The sequence below is a fragment of the Cnephaeus nilssonii genome (assembly GCF_951640355.1).
Source record: "Cnephaeus nilssonii genome assembly, chromosome: 21".
Taxonomy (NCBI): Eukaryota; Metazoa; Chordata; class Mammalia; order Chiroptera; family Vespertilionidae; genus Cnephaeus; species Cnephaeus nilssonii.
This window is the reverse complement of record NC_137092.1, coordinates 24452008-24474666: the sequence shown is the minus strand read 5'-3', so window position 1 is coordinate 24474666 and position 22659 is coordinate 24452008. Positions and strand designations below refer to the sequence as shown.

Sequence of the window (22659 nt, the reverse complement as noted above, 5' to 3'; positions counted from 1 at the left end):
GAGAAAGGGACAAGTGTGACCTGAAGCACCCCAAAGGCCATAGAGGGGAGCCCCTAAAAACACATTCATCAACTTTCTTCTTTGGCAGAAGCCAGTTCCCAATGTACCAGAATGGAATGGAATAATGATGCTTTACACCACCAAAGGTGTAGGTTTGATTCAAGAAACATTTCCTCTCTGTAGGGCGGCAGTGGGTGGGGTGAGATGATAAAAGTTGGTGGAAGGCAATTCTTTCCAAAGTCTAGACCTTGGAGTGGCCCCAGAAGGTGTGGACGTGCCCAAGTTTTGTTCTTCTCTCTTTCGTTAAGAAGATCTGTAGTTCAATGGGAACCTTTATCGGTCACGTGTACCCGGGGCTGTTTCTATTTTCATACGGACTGTATCAGGCAATAGTGGTCTCCAAAGCTGTGATATTCAATGACTCTCTCCTGAATCCTTCCTGTCCTCCAAGAAATAAGGGAAGGTGGGCCAGGCTGTGGGAAATATCCTACCGAGGTTTGTTGAAAATAGTGACAGGCTCCATCTTGATAGCTTACGAGAACAGTTGCGTTAAAGGAGGGTTGGTGCTGATGAACAGGGAACTGCCACCGAGATTTTTGTTCCCCAAAGAGTGGCAGCACCTCACCATGTTCATCCTCCTCACCCTCAATGGCTGTGTAGACGTCACCAGCAAGAACCTGCTCCCTCAGAGGTGTGTGCTCCTAGAAAAAGGTGCCCTGGTCCTGATCTTCTACGTGCTCCTGATGCTGTTGGTGTCGCATGTTCAAGATTCCACAGGGGTGGAACTGCAGGTTCATTCTCTACTCATCTTGGTGGTGTTCCTGCTGATGCTGGTGTTCACTGTTGAGCTGTGGGCTCCCAACGCATTTCACCTCTCAATGATTGAGACCTTTCTGTTTCTGATGATGGGCTCCTGGCTGATGCAGGCAGGCTTTATTCTGTACAGACCAGTCAGCGGCTATCCATGGCAGGATGATGACATCAGTGACATCATGTTTGTCACCACCTTCTTCTGCTGGCATGTGATGATCAATGCTTTGTGTCTGTTGGGAATCTACGGCATCTCTTCCTTTTGGCATCATTGTTACAGACCCAGGTCGAAGCTGATGAGATCCAAAGAAGCTCCGTATTATACAAACACTGAAGGACCCATCTACCAATTGCTGCCAGAAGTGGAGCAGTCAGAGAAAGATGACCAGGCTCTTCTCCTCCCAGAGAGCTCACCCTGAGATAGGGCCCAGGATACCTGCACATTGTCCATCCCTTCTTCCTCCTTGTAGGTTCTCTCCGACATGTGCATTGTATCCTCTTTGGTCTCCAATGAAGGTAATGGCCATGGAGAACATTTGGTCTCCGTCTGCTGGTACATCTGACAAGATGTGTCTCTTGTCACTGAACTTTGAATTGCTGAGGAAATGGGAGGGGGCTGAGAAAGGGATGCTGAATAGATTGGCGAGGTGGGGGGAAAGAGGACCAAGTGAATAGATAAATGTGCAAGAAAAGCCATGGGAATTAAAATGCAATAGAAGGGAAGCCTTTGAAGGGAAGAGAGGGGAGTCCAGCAGTCATTCCATCTACCAGCTACTTCTCTGGGTAGAAGTGATTGCCTTTTACCTGAGGGAATAATGATTTCTTACAATTCAACACTGGAAACATTCATGTCTCATCCTGATAAAGAATACTGGGTATTTTTGTTTGCTCACCAAAATGGCTCTATCATGTGGAGCTAGCATCAACAGAACTTTTGCCTCCTCCCAAAGAAAGTTCTTTAAGGATTGGGTTAATTTCAAATTAATAAAGTGAGACTATATTAATGCTTTAATTGGGTTAATTTCCAATTAGTAAAGTGAGACTATATTAATGCTTTAATACAGTAACATTTCAAATTTGTAAAACTGAATTTTTATAGAATCCAAATGTTCAGTATTTTCCCAACTTCATATTTTATTAGTCCTATTCCAGACAAAGCTTACCTAGTTCGCCATTACCACCTTAGCACATGTAATTTACTAGATCCTATCCATGAGCATTGGCAAAATTTCACTCCCTTCTATTTCACAGAAAGCCGTTCCGCAATCACATTTTTATCATGTTATCTGGTACCCAGCATAAGACCCACCTTCAACCTCCCACCATGGAGCACCCCCAAGGAGGCCTTCTCCACTCTGACTCCTTTGTTCTGGGACTCTCAGACACATTCACTAGACCCACCTTGTCCCCTGGCTCATACAGCTGATACACTTTGCTTGCTCTGTTTCTGAAATCCTTCCCCTTGGGGAGGCCTTTCCTCACCATCTAAAGTGTAGGCCAGATCAAGTCACATACTTTCCTATGTATGAGCCAACTATGTAGCATAGGAGATGCTTAATAAAGGCTTGTTTGCTTTCAAAATCTCTGCCTACACGTTTCTTCTAAAAGTGCTGCCAGACAGGTCGGAAGGTCTGTGAAACTCTGGAAGCCTAAAGCCTAAGTCATCTCCTCAGTCATTTGCCCACTCTCTTCCTCATTCTTGAGATAATAAAATCCACTATTCTGTTTCTGAATTGTTTGCTGTGCTGTTTTTACAATCCTCACAAGCATTTCTACAAGGAACCTCCAAACAATGCTGAGACTCAACAGGTTGACTTGCCCAAGTCTTATGGCTAGCAAGACAGGAATTCAAGTGCAGGTGTGTCTGACTCAAGCCAGTGACTATGTCCTCTGGGTCACCGTGATTTTGCTAATGGCAATGGTGAAGGGAGTAATCCTCAAAATGAAATTGTTGAGAGAGAGAGAGAGAGATAAAAGAGAAAAAAGAGCAAGCAGCAGTGCAAGTACTCTAGACTCCCCTAAAAGATGTGTCTCTTGTCACACTTTTTGTCCATGCCCCGCCTCTCGAGCCTTGCCCCCTGGGGTTCTCTTTGTGTGTGTGTGTGTGTGTGTGTGTGTGTGAGAGAGAGAGAGAGAGAGAGGGGGGGGGGAGGAGGAAGGGGAGAGAGAGGAGAGAGAGAGGGGAGAGGGAGGGCGAGAGAGAGAGAGAATATCTGGCTGACTCTTAACTTCTAGCTGGGCCTTAAATTTTTAGGCTCAGATCTATGTGAGGGCTGAGGATAAGACTTGTTTGTGACCAAGTTTCCTGATGCTTGCCATTCCCCCTTAACTGTTGGTTCCTAGACTTTTCTCAATGACCCTTTTTATTTTTTTAAAATATATTTTATTGATTTTTTACACAGAGGAAGAGAGAGGGATAGAGAGTTAGAAACATCGATCAGCTGCCTCTTGCACACCCCCTACTGGGGATGTGCCCGCAACCAAGGTACATGCCCTTGACCGGAATCGAACCTGGGACCCTTGAGTCTGCAGGCCGACGCTCTATCCACTGAGCCAAACCGGTTTCGGCATCAATGACCCTTTTTAAAGGGGACCTTCTCTCTCTTCACTTCTGGTAAACATTGATGGGAGAAGGTGAAACACCACACGTGCTGCTTGCTGCCCATTTCTGGTCATCTGGCTTAATTTTATAATCATAAACAAGCCTCTGGTAATCAACTGATACGCACAGGATAATACCTCTTCAATATCCAGTGTAATAAATTTACCTATTATTAATTTACTATGCAACAGAGAGGCCCTCCCCTTGAAAGCGAGTCAAGAAAACAACTTCCCGCTCTTCAACTTGCAGGGAGACATGCCATGCTCACAAAATTCCACCAGAGGGCACCACGTTCACACCACCCCAGTGAAGCCTCTAGCTCTCCAACTTGGTAAACAAGTCTCTCAAAAAAAGATTTTAAAAGCAGGGGTGGCGGAGGGGGGAGGTAAAGGGGATCAGGAAGAATACACAACCAGTCTGAGTATTGCCCAAGCATCCAGAAAACATACCCCAGGGCTATTTGTTTTCCATGAAAATTTGGCATGTGCATGTGAAATACACAGGGATTCAAATCAACTAAAGGGATGGGGATGAGGGAGAAGGACCTTGGACCCAGTTGAGGATATCTTTGAGAAAAGTACCAACTAACAAAAGGGCACACTCTGATCCTGGTAATGTTTTGACCTCACCTTTTTCATAAACTTCAACAATGCTCCCATCATTCCCAACAATGCTCCCAAAAGATAGATCCATCCATACATTGAGAATAAGGAACCCATTTTTATCGGTGAATATCCCAGATTCACAAAACAGTGAAACTGGGGGCCAATTATTGAATATGAAATATGATCTCCAAAGATGCCTTTAAATGGAACCTTAAAACATTTTTGTTTCTGGTAATCTAGTTGTTCACAAAGAATATATTGAATGCCCACTACCTGGAAGGCACTTAAACCCACAGTGTAGCACTTAGATTAGTCCCTGCACTTGGGTAGAGATTTCAGTGGTTTAGAGGTGGTAGTCCAGGAATGCATTATCCACAGCCTGACACTACAGCAAGTGAAAGAGAGTAAGGCTCTCAAGGGAGTTACACACTGGAAGCACACCGGCTGAGACATACTGCCCTAAGATGACGTCAGCAAGCTACTGACTTATTGAGGCCTCAGTGTCCTCACCTTTAAGACAGAATAACATGAACATCTAATTCCAGAACTGCACGGCTTTAATTTTCTCAACACTACTTATTTTTCCCATGTTGTTAGCGAAGAGGAACTTAATTCTTCCCAACTCTCCAAGCAGTTTCCTACTGGAAACAAGATTTGGGGTAGGGCTCAAAGAGACTCAAACCTTCAGCCATGACATGGAGTTTGAGAAATCAAGTCTTCACTCTATTCGAATGACTTCGAGGAGCCTTCAACAAAAGTCAGGCTAAAGAAACACAGCTGAGGTTTGAACTTCTCATTTTCTAACCTGAGCTTAAGAATATCAAACAATCGACCTAGCTGGTGTTGCTCAGTGGTTAGAGTGTCAGCCCAAGGACTGAAATGTTGAGGGTTTGAGTCTGGTCCAAGTACATTACCTTGGTTGCAGCCTCCATCCAACCTGGTCCTGTTGGGGCACGTGTGGGAGGCACCAATTGATGTGTGTCTGTCTCTCTCCCCCTCCCTTCCACTCTCCCTACCAGTAAAAATCAATGGGGAAAAAAATGTCCCGGGTTAAAAAATTAACAAAACAAAAAAGAATATCAAACAATCGGAAAGGATATAAAGAACAATTTCTCTGTGTTCTGTGTTAGGTACTGAATTAAGGTAAAACCTGGTCTTTCCTCCTTTAATTGTGTAATGAAATTTGAAAGCTTGGCCACCTGCTGTTTCTTCTTCCCTAAATCTGGTTTAAGAGTAATGACATTAACTTCCAAGACTGTTCCTTTCCTTCTTTTTGAATTTTGTCTTAAGATTATACAATGGCCTATTCTTTTGAAAAGAATTGGTCTTGATTTATTTAAAAACAAAAATAGTTGACAATTTGGGGTTGGGTTTCCAGGGAGTTTCTGAAGCCGGGGTCTCAGCTGTGTGCCTTTAGTCGGATTAAATGGTTTTTGTCGAATGCCTATTGAAATCATTCAGGTATGGGGAAACCTCCATTTCTCAAACTACATGTTATGGCTGACGGTTTGGGTCTGTTTGAGCCCTACCCCAAATCTTGTCCCTAAGGAGTGCAAGGCAGCCATGCAGGCCCTGGGAAGGCACCTCAAACCGCCAGATTAAGGGCTTCCAACCTGCAGGGTGAGAATGAGTCCTTCAAAAGAGAGAGAAATTGAAAGGTGAACTCACAGGTAAACCCACCCTAGACAAGGCCTTTATTTCAGGCAACAGAGCAACACTGAAGAAATGCTTTTCGTCCCCGGCCATCCTTTGATATGGAACAAAATCTTTACCTAGCCCTAGCTGGTTTGGCTCAGTGGATAGACCCTCGACCTAAGGACTGAAGAAGGGTCTCGGGTTCGATTCCAGACAAGGGTATGTACCTCTGAGGCCCCAGGTGATTCCCAAGGCAACGAATCCATGTGTCTCTCTCACATCGATGTTTCTCTCTTCCCATCTTTCCTCCTCCCTTACACTCTCTAAAAAAAAAAATCAATGGAAAAATATCCTCGGGTAAAAATTAGCAAAAATAAAAAATAAAAAATTGCTCTCCCACTCCACCCACCCCTTGGACATACAGACTCTACCTAAGGGACAAAAACCTGAATTTGAAGCACATGTAATAGGACCCCCACCCCCTGTTGGCTTTGATACTGAGTATACCAAGAGGTAAGAGAGTTCATAGGCTCAAGCTTTCTAATACCCTTTTTACCAAGGGGGTGGGGAATGGGGTGGGTGGCCATTTGGGGAAGAAGGGGAAGGACAAAGGGCCGCAGACACAGCAAAGCCAAACTGGATGAAACAGGCTGTTCCACTTTGAACTTCTCCAAAAGCACAGTCTGGGTTTCTGGGGGTGAACCAGTTGGTAACAGGACTTTCTCTTCCCTCATACCCTTTTAAGATTCAGTCCTTGGACTCCTGGGAGCCCTATTTCGGTTGGTTTAAGTAAGCGTGGGGTGGACCAAGGAGGACAAGGCCTCTTGCTCCCGCCTGAAAGACCCCGCAGTCATGTTCTATGTGGCTAGCCCTGACAAAGTATGTCCCTGGTCACACGAAGGGCTCAAAGCAAATCCATTTCCATTCTTGGAAAAGCAGCTCAAACCACATGTTCCCTTGGTGCCGCTGTCATATCTGTGTGGTCAACAAACGCCACTTATTGAGCACTCACCCTGGATACTATGGGGAGTTACAAGATGAATAAGCTCCTCAGGAGGTTCAGATACCTAGCAAGCCTTCACAGGACAAAATATGATATCATAAGCTAAAAAAAAAACTGCACTTGCTACTATTCTATTTTCTATTACGTTTGCCATTCCCACCTCAAGTGCTGGATGGAGGTGGTGAGTAGAGTAGAACATCTTGTTTAAAAGGAACTTTTCACTTCCTCCACTCCCCTTCCTCAACCAACTTAAACTCGAGACTTAACAGAAAGAAATGGAATGAAGACAGCTCACTGTGACCAGGTCTAAGCCCCACTCTCAGAAAACTGACAGTGGAGCATAAGAGAGTTAGAAAGTTGTACACAATGGGTTGTTACGAGGGAAGAAATAATCCAATCTCTTCAGATTACATTTTACCCTATAATAGTCATAAACACTATGTTGCAGATACTATGCTAATTTACTTGCAAATTAATCACAATTAATCCCTACAATATTTTGTAGGCAAGGAAACTGAGCCTTCATGTGACTAACTAACTAAGCCAACACAAAGCTGGTAAGAGGTAAAGCCCAGACTTGAACCTCGGTTTGTCTGACCTGAAACTCCAGCTTTCAACAACCACATCATAAGATTCCAACAGGCAGCACTGAAACTTAACATGGAATCCCTTACACTTGCCAGGCACTTTACCCAGTCCAGAACGTCACCTGTCCCAAACATACCAAAAGCCCTTTTGAGATGGATGTTGCATCTGTAATTTTAAAGCACTACAGTGTTAAAACACACTCTTCAAGGGGAGGGATGTTGACCAAGAAGCCACGTTATGTGTTTGTGGTCACAGGCAACACTTCTTTTCCATATTTGTGGTACAAAAAATAACCAAAACAACAAACTTCTTCCCTTCCTCTTCTAAAGGCACTGAAAACATGCCTTCTTGGTCTTCAAAAATCTCCGTTTCAAACGCGGGGGCTCCTGAAAGATGCAATGAAGGCCAGATACCTTCAGATGGATTTCAGAGAATAAAAATAGAGAATGATGAAGTAATAAAACTGGTGCATACATATGCATATATATCGGTATATATGTGTGTATGTACATATATATGTATGTATACGTACATACACAATTACATCTGTTGACAAGCATCCATTTCGCGATTGTGTTTGTCTATGCATTTTCTCAACCATCGCTGCAAGGCTGAGAGGAGAAGGATACTGATTCTCTTTCCAGATTAAAAAGAAGGTGCAATAAATTACCTGAAAAGCAAAACCAGGGAGGATTTGTTTAAGGAACCCTAAATTTTCTACCTACCCTCGGTCTATACAAAGACCTCCCTTTCCTTTCAGCCGCCCTTGGGGAAGTTTGCACACAGAGAATTTCAATCCTGGCGGGCAACTCTAAAGGTCCTCTCTTGAAAACCTTTATTTGCAGACAAGAAAACTTGGGCCCAGAGAGACCGACTTGCTTTCGGGGTCACAGAAGGGGAATCAGACAGGTCCCCAGCTTTGTTTCTACTGCCCTCAGGTCCCTCTCTATGGATGGTACTATAAACACAGCACGTTGACTATAAATGTGAGCTCGAAGACATCCGGTCATTCACCCAAACCCACCCAGGCCTACCCTCTCTGCGCCGAGCTCTCCGCAGGCCCAGGGCTTTCCGGCCCCAGCGCCCTGCGCCCCTCTCAACTTGACACAAGCACGGAGAATGGGGCTGGGGCGCGGAGTAGGGGGCGCGGGGGTCTCTAACAACAAAAGGCAAATTTATGTTGCGCTGGGTCAGAATTTCCTATGGGGTCTGCAGTAGGACCTCCTGAAAGACAGGACTCTTGCAACTTAATCCAACCTGACGGCTGCAGGGACGGAGGCTGCGGGCGGCTGGCTGCGCGCTTCCAGAGCCCGGTGGGCGCTGCAGGGACGCCCCGCGGTGGCGAGCGGAAGGCTGGGGCAGGCAGGGTCCTTCCCGCAGGAACTCGCCCCTCGTGACGCAGCCCGCCCTCCTTTCCGCCCCACCCCTCCCTTCCTCCCAAGTACGGGCGCCCCCTCCCCTCTCCCGCGCTCCTCCCCCAAGGCCCCTTCCCTTTCTTTCTTTCCCGGCGCGCTCGCCCCCTCCCCGGCGGCGCCGCCCGTTGCCCAATGGCCGCGGTGCCCGGGCGCGCATCAGCCGACCCGCCCCGGCTGCCGGCCGCTGGGAGCCAATCAGGGTGCCGGGGACGGCCCGGGCCGCCGATAAAGGGTGCGGGCCGCGGACGGCCCCGCAGAGCCGAGGATGGGAGAAGAGCCGAGTGTCTGAGCAGCACTCCCAGTTTCCTCTCTTCTCCTCTCCGCACCTCGCTCTCACGGCCTGCCCGCCCTGCCCCCCGGCCGCCTGCTCGCCCCCCAGGTAAGCGGCGCGCGGGTCCCGGGGACTCGGCGGCGCGCCCCGCCCTGCCGCGGAGCCCGGCCCCTTCCCACTTCCCGGCCTCAGTGCGCCCCGCGGCCTGGCGCCGCTCTGGCTTCGGTGGGCCTGGGTTGGCGACGGTGGGGCGCGCGGGTCGCCAGGCTGGGAGGAGGGCGGGGACTTGTTTTGATCTCCCTCTGGCTGCCCGCGGCCCCAGAGCGCCGCCCCTGGAGGTCGCTCGGCGGTGCTGTGTGCGCGGTGGATGGAGTCGCCGGGTGGCCGCTGCGGGAGCGCGCCCTCTTCCCCCGCGGCGGCGGGCCTCGGCGATCGTCGCGGTCTTGATGCTCTTCTAGTGGCCTCCGTTGAGGCGAGTGGCCGCGTTAGTGCGGTCAGCTCCGGCTGCGGCCCCGTCCCGGGGACCTGCCACTGTGACTGAACAATGGGGACCCCGGGCTGCGGCGCAGCGGCGGGCCTGGCCAGTGGAGAGGCCTGGCCGGGCCGGGTAGAGGCGTCCTCGGCGCGCTGTGCCTCGGGCTGACGCTCCCGCGGTCCCCCAGCCTTGGCCCTCGTTAGGGGTATGGCCCCCACGGCCAGACCCTGAGATCGGGCCGGGGGCCCGAGGGGCGGGCGGGGCACCAACTTTCGGGACATTTCAGTAGGAAAGGGCTGCTCTCAAAGTGGATTATTCCAACTACCACGGGGGTGCCCCAGGGGTATCCTCCCCGAGCCGCAGATCCTCGGTGAGGACAGCGAAGCAAGATGAAGACGACCAGGAGTCCATTTCCTCAGAGCAGCCCCCCAACTGCTTTGGCTTCGTCGCCTACTCTATGAACCCCGGAGAGAAATCGCGACTTAAGATGAAGACCACGAGCCACCAGCATGCGTATTCCGGCGCGTCCTGGTACGATACCGATCGCTCGGTGACTCCCTCGCTCTCTCCCGCTGCCTCTCCGTGCTCCATTCCCTCGCCGTGTCCGATTCCCTCGCCACGTTCGACTCCCTCGCCCCTAAAACTCCGGAGCATGTTCCAGCCAGACCCGGACAAGGAGGACAGGCAGGAACGCCACTCCAAAAAGAGAAGGGCCAAAGAGAGCAACCTCAGCGATCCGCTTGACCTTCTGTGGCTGGGGTGAGTGAGGAGACAGGGAGGAGGACCCCCAGCCAAGCGGCAGCTGCAGAAACAGCTCAAAAACGGCCGGACCCTATTTTTCTCAACTAGGCACGCGGTGGCACCAGTTACAGTAAACAACTATGCTGTTGGCGACCAACTTGTGTCACGGAAAAGAGCAGAAGATCCAAGATCCCCCCCACCCCCACCCCACCCCACCCAGGCTTATGGGAGGAAGTGTGCTTGATGTCTGGGAGGAAAGCTGGAGACTGGGTTGTAGCTTTTATTGGGAGCTGAAGGGATCAGGGGATTTGTTCCTTCTGGACTTAAAGGGGCAGGTGTTGGGGGGTGAGGGTGGGATTGGACCCACCAAGTCTTCTGGACGAGTTCCTCTTCCCCAGGGGAAGGGCGAAGATATTGGAAGAAGCCGATGTTTTCAGCTGGGTAAACATGGACGGTTGCCCATAGAAACTTTGTCATTGTACTTCAGAGTTGCCCAAGTCATAGGAGGAGAACAATATGTTCCCTTTTGAGCCACCCTGGGCCACCGAGGGGGGAGGGGGAGGGAGTGGTAGAACCGATTCCTCTTAGGTTGTGTGGCTTCAGAGTGCCTTCTTTTCCCGAGATTTTGTGGTGTTGGCTTGCAGTTTCTAGCATGCGTCAGCTTTTGAAACTCCACATCTTCTTCATTTGGAAGTGGGAATCCCCTCATTCCCTGAAAAGCTCTCTAGGGGAATCTCAGCATGTCATTCTCAAACTTACCTTCTGAAGTGAGCACTTTGGCTTTGACGGATGGAAGTTATGGCAGCGTGCTGCATCTTAGGCTCCAACTTGGATCAGCTATTTTTTAATCTTGGTGACTGTAATGACTGCAGCTCTTTTAGGGAGCCGCCAGCCATTTAAGCCTAGCTAACGCCCTTGTTTTATCCTACCTACTGTCTAAATGTGAGGTTCCCCCTCCCCCACCTCCCCACCAGGGTTTGGAGGAATCTTCAAAACGGGTTTTTTATTGATTGCCATGCCCACTGGGATGCCAGGCAAAGGGGCAAGACTCACCCCGAGACCATAGCCGCCAAGCCTTTCTGTGGCTGGATTTTATTTGTATTGGAAGATCATATCTGTTCTGTAAACTTGTGTTTCTGAACTTTTGTGTCTTCTGTTTTGGGTTCCCTCCACTCCTCCCCAGTGTCTTAGTATAAAAACAAATAAATAAAACAATTTCCCTGCCATGGCTACACTGAGAAGAATAAAGCTTAGCCCTCAATATTCTAGCTTGAGGAAGCTTATAAGGAGATTTTTGTCTAATATAAATCTTTAATCCCCAGAAAGCAGAGTAATAAATAGACCCTTGAGTAACTTCCAAAGGGAAGGGCGGGGGTCACCACTCCCTCTGCGACTTCTTGATTTCATTGTCCTCATAGAGTGATTCCTGTAGAGGATCATTTTGGAATTGGTGTTCTTCATTGATTTTATTTATTTTTTTCTCACCAGAGCAACTTCCACCATGTCCACCTCGGCGAGTTCCCACTTGAACAAAGGCATCAAGCAGATGTACATGTCCCTGCCTCAGGGGGATAAAGTCCTAGCTATGTATATCTGGATTGACGGTACTGGAGAAGGACTGCGATGCAAGACCCGGACCCTGGACAGTGAGCCCAAAAGTATAGAAGGTGGGCAAGAGTGGGGAGTCTATGCTGGGTGGGCAGCCTGAGACCAAGCCACTCGATTGGGCCTCTTTATTGTTCTGTTTGGAAAGCTTTTCTAAGGCAGGGCTTTTCAGACTTCAGTCACTCAACATTAAGCTCTTACACTGCCTCGAAGCATGGCAACAATGGACTCCTTTATTTAGATGAAATCTTGTGTCTAAGTCAGTATATATAAGACAAAAAATAAAGCCTGGTTGGGGATATAAGGGGGCTGGGTACTTTACTGACTTGGGTAGCCTTTAGTTGGCTTAAGACACCCCCAGGAACCCAGTTTGTTAACCACTGCTCTAATCTGACTGAGACACCTACTTTACAAACTCTTTGAATACTGTTTTAAACTCATATCATTGGGGTTCTAGATGCAAAGTCATCACCCTAAAGTGCTTTCTTAAAAGGATTAGCCATTCATGTGTTTATAATGGATGGCACTTTTGGAATTTTTTAAAATATATTTTTATTGATTTCAGAGAAGCAGGGAGGGGCGGGAGAGAGAGAGAGAGAGAGAAACATCAATGATGAGAGAGAATCACTGATTGGCTGCCTCCTGCACATCCCACACTGGGGACCAAGCCCATAACCCAGGCATGTGTCCCAACCGGGAATCGAACCATGACCTCCTGGTTCATAGGCCAACACTCAACCACTGAGCCACACCAGCTGAGCCACTTTTGGAAATTTTTAAATAATCTGATTATTGTTCCACTAGCAGTCATTATGAGTTGTATCCTTTCTTTTTTTTTTTTTTTTTGGTCTAGAGGAAGCCATAGCCCTCCTCCTTCTAGAAAAAGGGATCAGAGAACAACTGTCACCTCTTACCTACTTTTAGGATAGCTGCCTCTTCTGTTAACTTGACATTTGAGTGAATGAATGACCATAATATAAGACATACATTGCGTACCTGCTATGTGGCAGGTATTAGAAAGACATTGGGGATACAGGTAAGAGTTTGGTCTGTGCCTTCGGAGAACTCAGTCAGCTGGAGAGAGGAAGAAAGCGGCCTTTAAGCATAGTGGGGAAAGTGGATACGTGATGTGGGAGCATCCTTGAATAAGTCATCTATAAAATAAGGACAGGCCAGGGACACAGACAGGGCGGGGGTGATGAATCAGAGAAAGAAGAAACACAGATGGTCTAGTGGGGGAATTGATAATCCTTGTTTCTCCTATTTCAATATTTTAAATGATGACTGAGTGCTGATGTCAGAATATTTTAATTTGTCTCCTTGGTGTCCGGTGGTTTTATGCAGGGAAGAAACATCATTCTTAGGTTGTTCTTGTGACTGTTATTTCTTTAAGGAAGTGATCTAAGGGTCTTACTAGAACTCAGAACTGTAGGGCTACATGCACACGTCACAGCGCATGTTAATAGTGGCAGACATGCATCACTGACTTTGTAGAAACGAGAGTGTCGATGGGTAAGTGAAGGGCTGTGTGCTGCCTGGAAAGCTGTGCATTTTAAACTTAATTTTCCTCTCTTTTTACCCCAGAGTTGCCCGAGTGGAATTTTGATGGCTCTAGTACTATGCAGTCTGAAGGCTCCAACAGTGACATGTATCTTGTTCCTGCTGCCATGTTTCGGGACCCTTTCCGCAAGGACCCCAACAAGCTGGTGTTCTGTGAAGTCTTAAAGTACAACCACAAACCTGCAGGTGTGTATAGATAGATATGGATATCCCCACCCCAATTCATGAATGGAATAAAGGGGAGCGAGAGGATATTGACAAATTAGTAATGGGAAGACTAGACTGTCTCGGAATGTTTCAGGAGTCTAGGGGGTTGGACGAGCATCTCTCCACCTTGAACTTCCTCATTCAAAGTGGTAAAGTGGGCCATCCTCCCATGGTCTCCTGTTGGTTGCATAAAATTGAATTCTTCTAAATCTGTTTGCTGGTGGAGTCCCCCGGGACACAGTCCAGCCTGCCTGCCTGTCGATTTTAAGAACATGGTTCTGAAGTTAGAACGTTGGGTTTGAATTTGGGATCTGCCACTTCTTAGCTATGAACTTGGCAAGTTATTTATCTCCTATCCTTCATTTCCCTGATTTTAAAAATGAGTAATGAAATCCATCTCCTAAAGTCGTTGGAAGGATTAAATGAGTTAATATATGCAAATCATTGAGAACAGTTTGACATCAACTATTGGTTGCTGTCTCATTCCAGACTGCTTGTTTTCTTCCTTGTCTGTCCACTGACTAAAACGTGAGCCTCTTGGTTCATTGATAACATACATTTGCCTTGAGGTTTGCTGTAACTGCACCTTTGGGTTTCCTCTGGCAAGCCTGTTCCCAGTTCTCAGCCATTCATCTTTTTAAACTCAGCTGAAATCTCACTTCTGTGTAGTCTCTTGCTACACTTTGGCATTGGGTCTTTTGGGCACGTCACTGAGTGACTCTAGACCACAATGCCTTTGTCCTGAGAGACCGTATCATTGTGGTCAAGGGCGTGAGCTCTGATGCAAAGACAGTCATGGGTTTCCTGGCTCTGCTGCCTGCCTTGTAGTAACCTGGGTAGGCCACCTAACATCTCTGAGCCTCCTTTTCTCACTAGTAAAGGTGGAGATGTATAATAACCCTTCTCAGGGTGGTTATGAAGACTCGGTTGTGGATTTATATAGACCTCTTAAAATGGGTCTTGGGGCATAGTTAAGCAGTCAGTATGTCTGTATTTACTTATTTTAAAGTTCCCGTCTGGCTTAAGAAATTGTTTCCAGTTGAGCTCATCTCATTGTAAGTTTTTCTTTTGCACTATCCAATTCTATATAACTCAGCACTAAATCTTCTCACCTGAAATGAATGCAAGGCTCCCAGTACACAGTGATTCAATAAGAATTATAGATTTGGCTCTAAATGCCCAAGAAACTAGGAATAGGTCTGACTGTAGAAGCGTCTGTCTTGTGAATAGACAGTGTAAGTGCCTGGTATTGGGTCCTTAGGAGGTGGCCAGCATGCTGATAAGGTGAACACTTGTGCTTTCCTGGAGCCACTGTCATGTGACTTGATTAGAACAAATTTTGGGGGAACCTCCCTACAAGTGTTTTTAATTACAGCATCTCCCATTTTCCTCTTTTACACCAATGGGACCCAGAAAGGTGAACAGGGCCAGTTTAGCTTTTACTCAACACTTTGGCTGCGTGGATTCGGAAGAACTTCTTTTTTCCCCATCAGCACCGAGATTTAGTATATTTGCCCAGATGTCTCTAAAGGATTGTTGACTCTTTTTTTTTTTCTCTAGAGACCAATTTAAGATATACCTGCAAACGGATAATGGACATGGTGAGCAATCAGCATCCCTGGTTTGGAATGGAGCAGGAATATACTCTCATGGGCACAGATGGGCACCCTTTTGGTTGGCCTTCCAATGGCTTCCCTGGACCCCAAGGTAAGTCTCGTGGGCGAGAGGTAACCTTGCTCCTCCCCGGCTGCTTAATTGGTGAGGAAAGTCTCTTTCCCCAGAGATGGCAGTGACTCCTTATGGATCAAAAAGCTCTGGGAGTGTCCCTGAGCCTGGCTGGAATAATACTTTGCCCTCACATTACCCAGACCCAAACATAGATGTTTTGCCATTGATACTGGGGGGAAACCTTTGGCTCCACTGAGGAGCCCCCTGCTCTGCTGCCCCACTGCCAGGTGAAGGCAGGGACAGTGATTCCGGAGAGCCAGTGTTAGAGCTTTCTGATTGCTGACCTTGGGCGCTATGCATCTTAGGTGGAAAGGGGAGTTAGGGATTTCCTCTCTTGACATTTCGTCTTGATGCCTCTCCAGGTCCATACTACTGCGGCGTGGGAGCAGACAGAGCCTACGGCAGGGATATTGTGGAGGCTCACTACCGGGCCTGCTTGTACGCTGGCATCAAGATCGCAGGGACAAATGCCGAGGTCATGCCCGCCCAGGTAAATGGCTCTGGTCTGCAGCTTTCCCCATCACTAGGCAAGTAGGGGCTTTTTGGTAGCCAGCGCTGCTGATGCTCCCCTCCTTTAACCCGAAACCTAAAAGGTGGACGGACTAGAGGTGAGAAGAGAGCGGGTTTCAGAGCTCCTGAGCGGGGTGAGCAGTTGGCTTTATATTCAAGGCCAACCTTCTTGTTCTCTAGTGGGAATTCCAAATAGGACCCTGTGAAGGCATCGACATGGGAGATCATCTCTGGGTGGCCCGTTTCATCTTGCACCGAGTGTGTGAAGACTTTGGAGTGATAGCAACCTTTGATCCCAAGCCCATTCCCGGAAACTGGAATGGTGCAGGCTGCCACACCAACTTCAGCACCAAGGCCATGCGAGAGGAGAACGGTCTCAAGTGAGTGCCTTCTCCTGCTGTGGCCATCTTATTTCTGTGCAAGAAGACTTGCCAGGGACGTGATGTATTGGGGATGAGTAAGCCAGACTTCCTAGTTCGGACCTTAGCTTTTGCCACGGGGCTTCAAAAACTGTCTTCTAATTCTGTGGTTCTGTTCCTATTTGAAAAGGGTCGAAATTACTCCAGGAATAGAATTCAAGGGTGGCGATAGGGAAAGTTGACATAGATGAATGGCATTTGAAAACCTCTAATAAGAACTAAGTTAGTAATAGTACAGTACAAGCATGTGAATGAACTTAATGCTTATGGGTGAGAGGAAGTCTGGGGTCTTTTCATTCAACAAGTGTCATGTACTTGGATGTCTGACACTATTCTGAGCACTGGGACAGGCCAGGAACAAGGCGGGTATTTGCTCTGCTAGAGCGATGTTGAGGTGAATTGGAAACTGGGGAAAGTCTTTGATAGATAAGTCACTCCATTCTTGAATCCATACCTGCTCCTGCCCCTGAAGGACAGATTTCCTGGGGGACAGGTGGACGGTCCCCTCATCCTTTCTGTTTCCTCTAGGTACATTGAGGAGTCCATCGAGAGGCTGAGCAAGCGGCACCAGTACCACATCCGAGCCTACGATCCCAAGGGGGGCCGGGACAATGCCCGGCGCCTCACTGGATTCAACGAAACCTCCAACATCAACGACTTCTCCGCCGGCGTGGCCAACCGTAGCGCCAGCATCCGCATTCCCCGGTCCGTGGGCCAGGAGAAGAAGGGGTACTTTGAAGACCGGCGCCCCTCTGCCAACTGTGACCCCTTCGCCGTGACAGAAGCCCTCATCCGCACGTGTCTTCTCAACGAAACCGGCGACGAGCCCTTCCAGTACAAAAACTAAGCGGACTGGACTCGCAGCCATCCAGCTCCTGCTAATTACTTCTTCTTCGTCCCGCTCCCACTCTCGCCCCTCAGTTGTCATAACAAATGTAACTCAAAGGGCAGAATATCAAGGTCTTTTTTTATTCCTCGTGCCCAGTTAATATCTCTTGCTTTCTTTGGCCAGGTTAGAGGGGTCAAGTTCTTAGTCTCGTACACACACACACACACACCCTTTGTTTCCCCTATCACTGAAGCTTTCTAGTGTGTTTGTGGGGAGGGGGGGGCGGGGAAACATAACCACTGCTTCACTTAATCAGGTGTTTGTCCAACAGGCGTAGCTATCTGGACAGTGAGCATAGTATTTGTGAAGGGAGGGGGAGGACCTTTTTCTTCTTTGAGGTAGCTGAAGGGGGTAGGAGTGCTGGGCTTGCTCTGTGATTGGGTTAGATACTCCCTTTGGTTGGGAAGTTCCATAAAAGGTTATAAGCAGCTTTCTAATGAAAGTGAGAATTAGGAGAGGTGGGGGGCAGCAGGCAGGAAAGCCCTCTTACCTGCCAACTGTGTCCCCTTCCTTTGCAGTGACCTGCTCTCCTGGCCTGGGGCTGAGTGCCCTCACTGGAAGGCAAGCTCAGCATAAAGGGATGGGAGGGATGGGTAGCCCTACCTTTGAAGAAGAAGTTCTCATTGCTTGGTCCTCCGTTTGTAACACAAATCAGAGTAGTATTTTTATATTTAAATGCAAAAACAAAAAAATTATATATATGGGTGTGCAGATACGTGTGCTTTTTCTAACGGAGAAAAACCATTCTGGTCACCGGGAGCCAAATTTGAGGCGAGGAGTCTTGTTAGAAATAAGGCTCTCCTTTTGAGGGGGGTTGAGGGTGGCAGTGCTTGAGAAGTTGGCTGTTAGGGGCCATTAAACCCTCACTGCCATTTAAGGGTTTCTCTGTGCCCTGCCTGCCCTTCTGGACACGGGTTGGCTAACAGGAGCAAAGAGCAGCCGACACCCGAGCCCCATGGCTTTGGTTTATAAAGACACACGTATGCACAGGGGTTTAGAAATATGAGTTGGCTGGTCAACTTGAGCATGTATGTTACTGACAAGGGGGTATTGGGTTATTTTCTGGGGGACTAGCATGTCACTAAAGCAGGCCTTTTGATATATTAAAAAAAAATTTTTTTAAAGCAAAACCAGTTTAGATTTTAATCATTATTTGTAGGGATTTGAAGTCTCTGACAGAATTGCTTGTTTGCTTCCACTGCCTCCTTCCGGTCCCCTCCTAGAGGGGAGGGGGACGGGACTGGGGTTAAACACTTGTAATTTTGTATCCTGGTGTCTGTTCTGAGTGTGAAATATTCCTTTTCGTTCGTTAAGATTCGGAGGAGTTATTTTTTCTTTTATAATAAAAAACAAACAAACCCCACCTTCATCCCTACTGTTCCTGGCTGTTTTTCTGTTGGCTGGGGCAGCAAGCTGGCTGTGGTTTTTTTTTGCCATGACGACTTCTCATTACCATGTACAGTATGTTCAGGGTTAGATAACTCCTCGTTGTAAACAAACTGTTAACTGCCCAGAGCAGCTCTAAATCAACCTAACATTTATATCTTCTGACTTGCTTCTTTTAAATCCCTTTGTGCCATTTCATTCCCTCCCCTACCAAAAAGGGGGGAGGGGGGGACATAAGTATTGAAGAGGCCAAATAAGTTCAAGTTTACCTGTTCCTGGAATTAAAAATCGAGTCATAGTGCTGAGCAACTCTTCCTTGTTCTTTGGGTATTTGGCATCTCTGGATTAAAGCATATCTCGGCCCTAGAGACTTATAATAGGGTACAACCCTCCACCCCAACCCCCTGGCCTCAGAGCTGGGCTCTGACCTACCATGCTGTAACGTCGTTTTGAACCACTCCTCTGCCTTAATTTTATAGCAGCCTGAAGTATTTGTGTTATTAACTGGTCTCGATTTCATCCTCTGCCCAGTTGCCAGTGATTCATCTAAATGGCAAATATTGACCGCGTTGCTACCCTGGTTAAAGCCTTCTGAGGCTGGGTGTGCTCAGGGCCAGCCAGCCCATATTCGCCCTGGATGGGCCTTCCCTTAGACCAGCGAGCTGCCTGTGATTCCCCAAAAGCTCACGTTACACCTCTGTGTCCTTGCTCTTGGTCCCTTTACCTGGCTCATTCCCGCCTTAGTTCCTTTCTACGTCAGGCTGGGTAGAAGCTCCCTCCTGCTCCACAGTGTTGCACACATAATTTCTAGCAAAATCACTTATTCATCCAACACTAACCTAAGGTGTCCGGTATTGTGGCCAGTAGTAATCACACTTTGTTCACATTACTGTTTTTAAAGGGTAGTGTCCTCAGTCAGTTTGGAGTTAACTGGGGCCTGTTACAGCGAATAAATGACAGTTTTCTTGGGGCAGGTGCCTATTTTGCTCTAGTCTGGTATTTTTTTAGATTTTTCTAGGATGGTTGGCTCCTGGCACAATTTGATTTTCAAAGTAGGATGTATGATCTTACCTATGCGTTTGCACCTACTGTTTCAGCATGATTATTAGGAGTGCCCCCTATCAGTGCTTTCCTGGTTTCCCTGATAAATGATGTGGTGGTGGTTATTTCAACTGAAGTTCTTCATCTTCTCTTCGCTGGGTCAGCCTTGCCGTTGTTGAGGTACACTCTGCACAGCGCGAGCACTAGATTGAGGCAATGACTTGAGCACTTGGATTTTTTTGCTCATTGAAACCAATTCCCTGACAAAGATTACATGAAAAAAAAGTAATAGGATCACAATTTAGGTGGAAACAACGAGGGTATTTCCTTCTCTACCCTCCTGCCTAGAATTAGATTTGACCTGCAGGTCACAATGCAATTCTCTTGTATTTCAAAGGTGTTTTTTATAGCTCATTTAACAGACACTGGGTTACATGATAACTTTTATCAGTGAGATTAAACAATGACAGCCAAGCCTTCAGCCTTAAAGAGACAGAGGCCAATATTCATTTCATCCTGCCAGTCAGAGGAGAAGAGCTAAAGGATGACTGCACAAGCTAACAGGAATGCCAGGGAGCTAAAAGAAGATTCCAAGGAGTTCCTTGGAAGTTGCTAAGCAAACATTTGGTTCTGGGGCTTCACCAATCCCATCAAAGGCTGCTCTTAGATAATTCCTGCTACTGCTCGGCCCTTATACCAAAGTCTGCAAAGTAACTTGCTATCCCAAAGAAAGCTCATCCCTCAATAGAACTTTCTGACAACTTCATGAAGGCAGGAATCCTGCTTTTCTTTCTCAGGACTGGATCCCCAGACCTGTCACATTGCCTGCAGTGCTTGCTTAGTAACTTATTGTTCAGTATCAGATTTGTGAGCTCTACGCCTGCAACTAACTCTGTCGGGTGGTATCAAACCCTCATGAGGTCTTAGTGGTTTGGCTGTGTTTTAACCCCAGTCATGGCTCTAAGCAAAGTTCTGTTTTACTGAGCTTTTAATGACTCTGCTGACTTGGTTAATTCTGGTTGAAGGTGTGCTGCCACGAGCCTCGTGTTGCTTTATGAGTTATAACGAATATAAAGTGGCAATTCATCATGTAATTCCGGAGGCCTCAGGCAAATGGCTACTGTAAACAGTTTGAGCTGATCCCTGCCATTTTATAGCTTCTAGTTCAATCACCAACACTCATTTTTTAAAATGTCATATTTGAGCCCTGACTGGTTTGGCTCAGTGGGTAGAGCATCGGCCTGCAGACTGAAGGGTCCCAGGTTCGATTCCGGTCAAGGGCATGTACCTTGGTTGCGGGCACATCCCCAGGAGGGGGTGTGCAGGAGGCAGCTGATCGATGTTTCTAACTCTCTATCCCTCTCCCTTCCTCTCTATAAAAAAAAACCACAATAAAATATATTAAAAATGTCATATTTGAGCCCAGCCGGCATGGCTCAGTGGTTGAGCATCAACCTATGAACCAGGTCACAGTTCGATTCCCGGTCAGGGCGCATGCCCAGGTTGCAGGCTCCAATCCCCAGTGTGGGGAGTGCAGGAGGCAGCCGATCAATGATTCTCTCTCATCATTTCTAGCTCTCTCTTCCTTCCTCTCTGAAATCAATAACAATATATTTTTTTAAGTCATGTTTGATTTTATAATATTCAGATAACTGCTCATACACAAATATACAATATAAACATACTATATTTAGGTGTATGCATATATATATATATATATATATATATATATATACACACACACACACACACACACAATAGGTACATAATACAGGTATCCTACATGAGTGTTTTGCCAAGGATATAGTATCTTATAAAGGAGAAAGGAACTTAGGGATATCTCTTCCAGAAGCTGTACACAAGAACGAATTCATTGGGTTGAGAAGCTGTTACTAGGAACAAGAAGGCGGAGCATAGAAGTTATGATTACTGTTAAAGCATGGCTCTACTGCCAACCCTTTCTAATTCTGCCCTTTCTAGGACTTTATCGACAGTAGGTTCTTGGGCACTGTCAACTACTTGTCTATAATTCATTTCTCAGAGCCCCTCTGATATAAGGGGGTGGATGACATCCTAGTCCCATGTTACAGAGGAAGTGTCCATGCACTTCCTGTTATCATTTGATTAATTGGTTTTATAAGTGGCTGGGACCTCAGCAAGTTGTCCTCTTTCTCATGGGTCTCAGATGGAGTTATTGGCATTGTCTTGAGATTGTAACTTGCCTCAGCTTGCTCAGCTCCTCCACCATATGGCCTAGTCAGCAGACCTACTGACTTCAATAAAAATTCAGAATAACTGCTCCCTTGTGACCATTATACTGCTCTATAGACATTCAATGGAAAAGGCCTTCAAGATACTCCAAATTAAATAAATAAAATGGGGGCCAGCTAAGCACGATTGTTGGTGTTTTCCTGCAAGCAAATGAATGAAGAGGTCAAGTGAATGGAAATTCTTTTCTTCCTCTTCATGTCTCTACTCCTCCTATTGCTGCTGGAGGCGTACACACGTGGGAATCCTCCGTTGTTTGTGGGGTTCTTGGGGCACTGCTGAAATAAGCATTTTCAGAAGCCCTCACGGGAGGATGAGAGGTGGTAGAAGATTTTATTGGCATGGTTATAATGTCCCATTTCCCCTAAGCCAGTGCTGAAAGAGGGGCATTGGGTGTTCAATAGAGTCAGCAACAAGGCCAGCATCCATGGTTTCTGTTCCATGTTGCAGACAGGATTCAGGCCAGATTCAAGTCCATTAATTCATGAGTGAAATCCAACATGGTGGTGCGCCACGTGTGCACAGGGGAGCACCGCCCCCCTGCAGCAGGAGTCTCAAGAGGGCCCGGGGCCCTGGAGCCAAGAGAAAGAAGAAGGGCTGAACTTTGGGAAGTTTGCATATTTAGATTTTGAGTTCTTGCAGTGGCCATGCCCATCCTGGCCAATTACCTGTTTCCAGGTGTGATTGATGGGCAATTAACCTCCCAGAAATTTCTATATTCTTGCCACAGCAATCCCAGGAGGAAATCTAAGGGCGGGGGGGCACATTAACATTTCTGCCTTAATAATCAGGATCTGGACCCAGGGACATCACCCTGGGGACAATGTTAAAATAAGTCACTTCTAGAAGCATGAACATCGTTGTATGTCCCTGCCCTTTTGTCTACACAACTATTGAAAAA

The 22659-nt window shown here is 47.2% G+C and overlaps 2 protein-coding genes across 2 annotated transcripts; both read left to right on the top strand.

The window, feature by feature from the left end:
* Window positions 1-218: 218 nt before the first annotated feature.
* Window positions 219-1229, top strand: TEDDM1 (transmembrane epididymal protein 1; the record flags this gene model as incomplete). The annotated part of the gene is made up of 1 exon (XM_079761999.1): window positions 219-1229. Exon 1 carries the CDS (start codon window positions 324-326, stop codon window positions 1227-1229), a length of 906 nt encoding a protein of 301 aa, XP_079618125.1. The 5' UTR covers window positions 219-323.
* Window positions 1230-8905: 7676 nt separating this feature from the next.
* GLUL (glutamate-ammonia ligase) lies at window positions 8906-18432 on the top strand. The gene is made up of 7 exons (XM_079760830.1): window positions 8906-9037; window positions 11634-11812; window positions 13335-13496; window positions 15078-15224; window positions 15608-15735; window positions 15936-16135; window positions 16703-18432. The coding sequence occupies exons 2-7, from the start codon at window positions 11647-11649 to the stop codon at window positions 17019-17021; spliced, it is 1122 nt and encodes a 373-aa protein (XP_079616956.1). The 5' UTR covers window positions 8906-9037; window positions 11634-11646; the 3' UTR covers window positions 17022-18432.
* Window positions 18433-22659: the final 4227 nt, after the last annotated feature.

Coding starts and splice junctions, on each gene's coding strand:
- GLUL (XM_079760830.1), top strand. CDS start 11,647: ATGTCCACCTCGGCGAGTTCCCACTTGAACAAAGGCATCAAGCAGATG. Junction 15,225..15,607: donor TGGCTTCCCTGGACCCCAAG/GTAAGTCTCGTG, acceptor ATGCCTCTCCAG/GTCCATACTACTGCGGCGTG. Junction 15,736..15,935: donor CCGAGGTCATGCCCGCCCAG/GTAAATGGCTCT, acceptor CTTGTTCTCTAG/TGGGAATTCCAAATAGGACC.